Here is an 8,710-nt window from a genome sequence, read left to right as displayed (position 1 = left end):
ATGAATCACACTTGTCATTGTCAACATTGTTTGTGCAATATTAAAAGACATGGTTAGGATGACTGATATCCATATACTGAGATGTGTATAACAGAATTGGAAGCTGCATGATATAATGATACACATGAAGACTCATGTCCTCTCTGATCACATGTAGAAGGTGTAGTGATCAAGCTGGGTGCAAGAAAATGCCGGTAGCGTGGCATTTACCAGAAGGAAAGTCCAGAACACATTAGATCCAATAAAAGTAGAGTATTTATTTTAATCACGTATAGCCATGTAAGCAGTCTTGTTCATACAACAGCATTGCACATTATCAGAGTGGTTACTTCCACTTTTCATTTGATGTTTGGTAACTGGGACACCTCTCCCCCTCCCTCACGCCATAGTGGGAGTCGACCTGTTACTTTGGCAATCAGGGGCCTTCCCAGTCCTGTCAGTTTAAATCATCCCCTTTCCCTAGACCACGCATAAATATTAAATATAAATAAATAAAAAGTAAATATAAAGCATCCTCATATATGTATTTATTTAATTTAATGTAGATTGTGAGCCCCATATAGAGATCACAATGTACATTTTTCCCTATCAGTATGTCTTTGTAGAATGGGAGGAAATCCATGCAAACACGGGGAGATCATACAAACTCCTTGCAGATGTTATTCCTAGTGGGATTCGAACCCAGGACTCCAGCGCTGCAAGGCTGCAGTGCTAACCACTGAGCCACCGTGTTGCCTACTAATATAAAATATTTGCCCCATAAAATAAATGTCATAACAGGAAAAAAAAAAATCTGAATGGCAGATTTGGCATTTTTTGCCAAATTACCTCCCTAAAAAAATGGAATAGAAACATACATTCCTCAACATGGTATTTATAAAAACTACATATTGTGCCACAAAAAAAAAGAAACCTAAGGGCCCGTTCCCACGAAGTAATGCGGCGCTCAATCTGACACATTGAAGTCAATGGGTTAAAAAGCCTCCCATTGATTTCAATGTGTAGCACGCGTAAGACAGCACCCATTGAAGGCAATGGGATTCTGTTTTGACGCGCTCACTCTGACACATGTTTACGTGTCAGATTAAGCACCACGTTACTTCGTGGGAACGGGCCCTTACATAGCTTGTACATTAAGGGCTAGTTCACACGGGGACATGGACGCTGATTTTGACAGCAGATTTTGCGGCCAAATCAGCGTCCATACAATGTCCACACTATGTGAACTGCTCCCGCCGCGACCATCGCGGTCGCGGCTTTCACCTCCGCTGTTGGCTCAAATGAATGAGCCGACATGGAGGGCGCTGCGGCTGGGCGAAAGCCGCGGCTCAGCGCAAGCGGCTTCTGCCCGAAAGATGGGTCATGTCGCTTCTTTTTCTGCTAGCGAGCTAGCAGAAAAAAAAAAGCGAGCAGTTCACATAGGGATACATTGTATGGACGCTGATTTGGCCGCGAAATCCGCTGTCAAAATCAGCGTCCATGTCCCCGTGTGAACTAGCCCTAAAAGTTACAGGTGTCAGAATATGGTGATTCAAAGATGTTTTTTTCTTCAAAATTTTGACTTTTTGCAAAGTTATTGAAACATAAAAAAAATTATATAGGTTTGGTATCACCGTATTCGTACCAACCCGGGCAATAAAGCTAAAATAGCATTTTTAATGCAGAGTGGAAGCTGTAAAAACAAATGGTGCTAGTGCGTTTTTTTTCTCCTCAATTCCATCTCACACTGAATTTTTTTTTCCCATTTCACAGTACATTGTACAGAATAGAAAAAGGTACCATTTGAAGTACAACTTATGCAAAAATCAAGCCCTCCTTTAACCAAGTAAACAGAAAATTGAGAAAGTTATGGCTTATGGAATGCAGGCAGTAAGAAACAAAAACACAAAAATTATAAATGTCTGCTTCAGGTAGGAGTTAAATGGGCTGTCATAAATTTGGAATTCATTGCCTATTCTTAGACTAGGCCACAGATATCTGATCACAGGGGGCCAACAGGTGGTCCCCGTAGCAATCAGCTATATGGGGCTGCTTCCAGCCCTATATTGTGTATAGTATGGGTGTTGGAAGCAGCCCTATACAGCTGATGGGCAGTTGGTTATGGTCCCTGTATAGTGGCCAGGCACTAGGAACTGCAGTACTGTGCCTGGCCATTGCACAGGGACCATAGGCAACTTCTTCTGGTCCTGTGTTGTGTATAGTATGGACAACTCAGTGATCATAAAGATCCCAGCAATCAGACCCCCAGTCAAAGGGACAGGGCTGTCTGTTGGCCCCCCATATGTCTATCATCTAAAGGTGATAGAAATTAGACTTCTTTTACTTTAAAAACTTTCTGTACATGTCTGCTTAATTTTTAGTGTATCAGTTGTCTAAAAACATAATAAACTATACACATACTTGCGACACTTTGATGACACATAGTAATAAATTAAAGGATGAAGACAACTACTTATACTGCTGATACAGGCACACAGAATATATGCAAAATATAGAGAGTCAGAATATCCATTGAGGAAGTGCAGATAATGCATTAGAAAGATGATGTTTGTAGGACCAAAGCAAATAATGAACACAGTAAGGACTATAATAGTTAAGAGAATAGCTCTTGTCTTCTTAGAATGTCTTTCAATTTCCTCGGTGCTTTTACTCAAGGTTCGGATAATTCCAATGTAACAGAAGATTGTAATAAATAATGGAATGAAGAAAAACACTGTAGAAAAGGCAGTGAAGTAGTACATGTAGAAGTTCTGTTGGTTCTTTAGCTTCAGCACATCATGGCAAGTTGTAATGTTCAATGAGACAATGTTGTTAGTTTGCGTGTTAAAAAGAAGCGGCACGGTGCTAGCTATAGCTATAAGCCAGATAAAGACACACACCAGCCAAGCCCGTTTTTTTGTGCGCCAGGAACGAGAGCGTATTGGAAACACCACGGCCATGTACCTGGCCACACTTATACTAGTCATGAGCAGGATGGAGCAGTACATGTTACAGTAAAATGCCGCAGTCACAATTCGGCACATTCCTTCTCCGATTTGCCAGTTGTTCCCTGAGAATCTGTACACAATGTTGAAAGGCAGCATGGCAACAAAAAGCACATCAGCTATCAGCTAGAACAAACAAGTGGTAACTAGTTCTGCAGCCAATTTTAGCTGTACGATTCAAACACATATTACTTGTGAGAGCCAAAATGTTGTTTACTGTATCAAATGTACTGAATGCAACATAGACTATATTGGCTGCACCATTAGAAATTTAAAAATACGTATAATGGAACATATTAAAGATAGCACCAAAACTATAAATGAAGCTATGTCGGGAGTTTCACGTCATTTCGCCACGATTCACAAGGGAAATGTACAAACTCTGGCATTTTGGGGCATAGAAGCATTAAGTCAACCTAAAAGAGGGGGCAATATCAAAACACATCTACTGAAAAGAGAAGCATGGTACATCCTCAACTTTAATAGCAGAATACCTGCGGGAATGAATATAAGATCGGATATATCGTATATTTATTGAGAACGAATGTGCCCTATCCTATCTTATGTTCTTCTGTTAAAGTAAAATAAAATATATATAACATTATATCTTCTTGCTCTCGATATATAAAAGCTCATGTAGAACCATTATCACAATGGCCACTCACCTTGGACATTATAGACCCTTTTTTGTATTGGAGGTCATGTGTTGTGGTCCCCTACTGATGTGGATGGATGGAGCTGTGCCGCTCTATCTTGTCTTTTTGCTGATGTGGCATGATGACACTACCACTATGTAGGACTTGTGTATGCTTAAATGTCAAAGTTGCTGATCTCTATAATTTTGGAAGTTCATTGGTCCTTTTCGGACACGTGGCTGGGACCCATTTCATTGGTCCAATCCGGTCACGTGACCGGGACAAAGTCTCACAGATGCCCCATATGTCATCTGCTGGTTCCTATCTTTCTTAAAGCTTAAAGCTTATGGGTTTATTTCAACTACGTGACCGGGATGGTCCAATAATAAGGGGGTGTTTATATATCAAGTACCTGCATTAACATATACAATCTATTTGCCACCTATTTGCCACCAGTCATTTGTTGTCATTTATTATTACCACTTGTTACCATCTAGTTGTTCTTTCACATGGTAAGATGGATCTATTCTGAAGAGCATGTTTCTATTCTGTATTATAATGAAAATGAGATATTTTGCATTTTTAAATGCCGCATATGAATCGCACATACTAGTGCGATATTTTTATGGCGCCATGCGATATCTTATTAAACTACGCGATTTTTTTGCAAATATCATTTCTATCTATATCCCATGTCAAGTACGATATGGATACTAGGATATTATGCATTCATCACAAATAACTTTATGTTTCAATTCCATACAGTTTAAGATATCGCACAAACGAAATATTTTTGAACAACTAAACACGTATACAAAATACATGTACAATCTTGCTGCACAATATGCAAATAATAAATAAAAAGAATGTTATAACTTTATTATACAAAAATACGAACACGCTCCGAAAAATTCAAAAGAAACTTTATTTGTTTTCTAAACTGACAAACACTACACGTGACCGGATAATGAACAGAAACACCTGTGTTTAACATTTATTTATTTCGTATTCTCTAACATGCAACATGCTATGATTAAGGGGGCAACCCCGAAACGCGTATTTTAACCACTATGTGTGTTTTCCTACCTATTTTTGTATGCTGTCGATTTTAACTTTAATGGAATAAAGTATTGGAATTTTATCAGCGGCTCCTGGAGTGATTGCGGATCATCTCTTCACCACATCAGCTATGGCCAAGTTCAGCATATAGACTACTGCCGACGTCTTGATTTTTATCTTCAGCAGGAACATTAGAATTGCCATGACATTCAGAGGCAGAGCCACAGTGACCACCACAGTGTAGATCGATGGTACAAATGTGGTCAACCACTGACTAGTAATGTAGAATTTGGTGGGATTTGATTTAATCATTGAAAGAATGACCTCTGGAAAAAAAAAATTGCTTTTGAGATAAAAATTCATTGTTCTGGACAGGTGCAGATATGATAAAAACCAATGGATTCATTTAATGAGAATTTTTCATGTTAAACACTTTTTTGAACTCCATGTTAACTCCTATTAAGAAATTCTGAATTAATGTGGAAGAGGACCTCTCTCCCGGATCTTCATCTCTTAACCAAAGTGTGGTTAGAAAGAGGGACACCCACTCTGTAGGACCTGTTCTGTCCTAAATTACACAGGCAACCAGACTGGGTATTACTTAAAGGGGTTGTCCACTTTTAGACCAATATTGAGAAACAAATGTTATGGTTTGTATAATAAAAAGTTGTTAAATTTTTCAATATACTTTCTGTATCAATTCCTCCCAGTTTTCTAGATTTCGGCTTGTTGTCATTCATTCTGCTTATGTCTAGTGGATAAAACTCTGACCATGGTCATGTGACATATGGTCCATGGTCATGTGATGAGGACACAGGTGCTGCTCGTTATAGCCACAGTACAGTAATCAGACATCTGCCTTGTAATCAGTAATCAGCTGTGCACCCAGTGGCGTAACTACCGGGGTAGTCGCGGTAGCGGCTGCCACAGGGCTTGGGACATTAAGGGGCCTGGTGATAGCCGCTACTGCTGCGTTTTTTTTTTTTTTTTTAATAGGCCATTACCAGCTTGAGTGTTTTTTATGTTTGTATCCCCTCCTTGTGTCTCCGATTATTATACTCTGTGGTCTGAAAAGACCCCAGAGTATAATAATCGTTCATGGATGTCCACAATGGGACATAACAGTGTATGCAGGGGCCACTATGGGGACATAATACAGTGCGTGCCAGGGACACTATAGGGGCATCATACTGTGTATAGGGGCCTCTATGGGGCATAATCATGTGGGGGGAGGGGGGGATATTGGTCGGGGAGGCCATGTCAAAAGTTAATCACGGGGCCCCACCTTTCCTAGTTATGCCACTGTGTGCACCTGTGTCCTCATCACATGACTATGAACCGTAAATCACATGACCATGGTCAGACTTTTATCCACTAGAGGTAACAGAATGAATGACAACAAGGAGAGTTCTAGAAACCCCCTTTAAATTCCCCAGTGGTGGCCATGCATAGAAGTTAAGCACCTACTGCCACATTTCACCATAGATAGCAGCTAGGTTCATGCAGAGGGACACTGTGATCAACTTACTCTGCTGGCTTCCTTCTATCAAGTAGGGATTGTTTAATGAGGAGTATAGATACCAAGCGCTGCCCCTTCCGAAACTAGTTCTTTTAGCTGTGCTGCAAATTTAACAGTGGGATCAGTAGACATTAACCGATAGGTAGACTCATCCTGTAGTATTTTTAGACAGCTAGCCAAATTTCCTTCAGAACATATCTCAGGAACATTGAAACATTTTTCATTGATACATAAATCAAATATGTCTACTATGGAATTTTATGGTATCGAAAAGGTAGAGAGACCTGTAAGGGGGGAAAATTGGCAAAAACTGCTCCTCCAGCAAGAAGCTTTTTGGATTCTGCAATTGAACTGCAGAGTTCCAAATGGCATGAACATGAAAACAGATTTGACTTATATTTACTAGATAAGATCAGCCACCTGAATTCAACCATGGAGAGACAGACTCTCCCTATCATCATTCAGGGAATAGCGCTTAACGGGACTAACGATTGTAGGAGTGATTATACATGAATAGATGTTTGGATTACAATTAACAAGAAGTTTTGTTTTCTACTGGCTATTCTTGGTCATGTGATCTAAGTGTCTGTGGGGTATCATGTCAATTTATTATGAATGGTTAGAGAATACTATTTTAGGGAGGGATGTAACCACTATTTGGGGGTGTATCCTAATTCCTATTGGTTACCGGGGTTCATGTGATCCCATGACTTCAACGCTAGCTTTTCCTTGAACCCTTAAATGTAGCGCTTTACATATAATCCGATATTAGTCTAACCCTTTGTAGTTGACTAGTAGTTAATGTTGGCAATATTAGTATCTGAATTATATATGGGCTTGATTCGTGGTTCCTTGGCGGCACTAGAGACATATTTTTTGTAAGTTAGGTTACACCTACCTATCCACATATAGGGTCGGTATATAAGCAACATTGGTTGCATGATTTAATATCTCTGGAGAGGATATTTTGTTACCGGATGACTAATGGATGGAGAGTTAAATTCAGGGGAAGAATATTATGTCTAGACATGACCTAGCTGCTGCAGTGGTATATACAGTAAAATGCAGCTAGTGTGAACTTAGTTTTATTTATTTGCTTATGATGTATCGATAGAAAAGCAACACGATTATTACTTCTCCGTAAAATTAGTAACAGAGACCAGCAATTGGAATTAGATTTAGGTGATAGTTGAGTAAGACTATATATTTGTATGTATTTTTATATTCTCAGTTTTGTTGGGGATTTTTTGGATTCCTGTATTGCTGAAATATACATACGGACCAATTTATATTTAGAAATGATAACTAAACCGCTATTGTTTCCATAGTTGCTTATATGTGGTTTAGAATATGATTCAGGATCTGGTAAGAGTGTATGGAATGTTGTGTAAACATAGTAACACAATAGTTGGTCTGCGTAGACTCCTTGATACATCTTTTGGAGTTTTTTATCCAGATGATTGAGGATCCCATTAGTAACTAAGGTGTTTTCTATTCACTATAATGACCAGAAGTCTCGATGAGTTAGATACCTATATAAACTCAGGATTAACTTAGACAGTATATGCTCTGAGGAAGGAACTATGGTTCCGAAACGAGTCTGCGTTTTTTAGGGGGTTTATGTTTCTTTTTTCTTTATTTCTGTATCCAACGTCAATTTTTTTGTCATTTTATGATGTTTTTTGATTAAAAGTTACATTTTACATTATCGGAGAGTTGCTGGATGAATTTCTTCGTTTGACTGTGGACTTATTAAACTCAAGGAATAGAGTGTGCTGACGTGCACCCCGAGGAACAGCTGTTACAAAGCCGGTGTGTGGAATCCTCTTTTGGGTGAGCTGAACTATTATTTTTTGATTTTTATAACAAGTTTATGCTTTGCTTAGATTGTAGGCCTTCTAATACAAAAATGTTAAACGATTCAAAAACCATTGACTTACCAATAGAATCGACATCATCTTCAGGTAAAAAGCTTCCTGTAAAATGTAGAAATAAAAACATAAGTGCATTGTTCTTAGAAGTTATCTTTAACCTCTTAGCGACCCAGGACATAATGGAGCTGAGCTCTCTCCATACATGGTGGATGCTGGCTGTATAATACAGCCAACACCCACAGCTAACAGCAGCGAATGGTGCCTGCATCAATCAAGGCAGTTAACACTTTAGATGCCGCAGTCAAACAGGACTGCTGTGTCTAAATTGCACAAGTGGCACAGGCGCCGCCATCTTTCACGGATCGCCGCCCTCCTGAAGTCACCTGAAAGCCTGAAGCCTATTGAAGGCTCCCAGGCTTGTCATAGCAGTGGTTCTATTGCACGATGCCAGTGGCAGCGTCTAATAGAGCTGTTGTCATTTTGCTATTCACTACAATATATTAGTATTGCAGTGAATAGTATGAGCAATCAGACCCCCTAGTTTTCAAGGTCCCTAGGGGTCTGATCATAAATGTAAAAGAAAAAAAAATGTTTTTAAAAGTATAAAAAAAATACAAAAGTTCAAATCACCCCCATTTG

The 8,710-nt window shown here is 39.2% G+C and overlaps 1 protein-coding gene across 1 annotated transcript; it reads right to left on the bottom strand.

Moving 5' to 3' along the window:
• Positions 1 to 2,372: 2,372 nt before the first annotated feature.
• LOC142200110 (proteinase-activated receptor 1-like) lies at positions 2,373 to 4,897 on the bottom strand. The gene is made up of 2 exons (XM_075270278.1): positions 4,814 to 4,897; positions 2,373 to 3,110 (listed from the first exon to the last, which is right to left on the bottom strand). Exons 1-2 carry the CDS (start codon positions 4,880 to 4,882, stop codon positions 2,373 to 2,375), a joined length of 807 nt encoding a protein of 268 aa, XP_075126379.1. The 5' UTR covers positions 4,883 to 4,897.
• Between the last annotated feature and the right edge of the window lie 3,813 nt (positions 4,898 to 8,710).

The sequence above is a fragment of the Leptodactylus fuscus genome, chromosome 1, assembly GCF_031893055.1.
Source record: "Leptodactylus fuscus isolate aLepFus1 chromosome 1, aLepFus1.hap2, whole genome shotgun sequence".
Taxonomy (NCBI): domain Eukaryota; kingdom Metazoa; phylum Chordata; class Amphibia; order Anura; family Leptodactylidae; genus Leptodactylus; species Leptodactylus fuscus.
The sequence above is the reverse complement of the archived record's forward strand: the minus strand, read 5'-3'. Positions and strand labels throughout refer to the sequence as shown.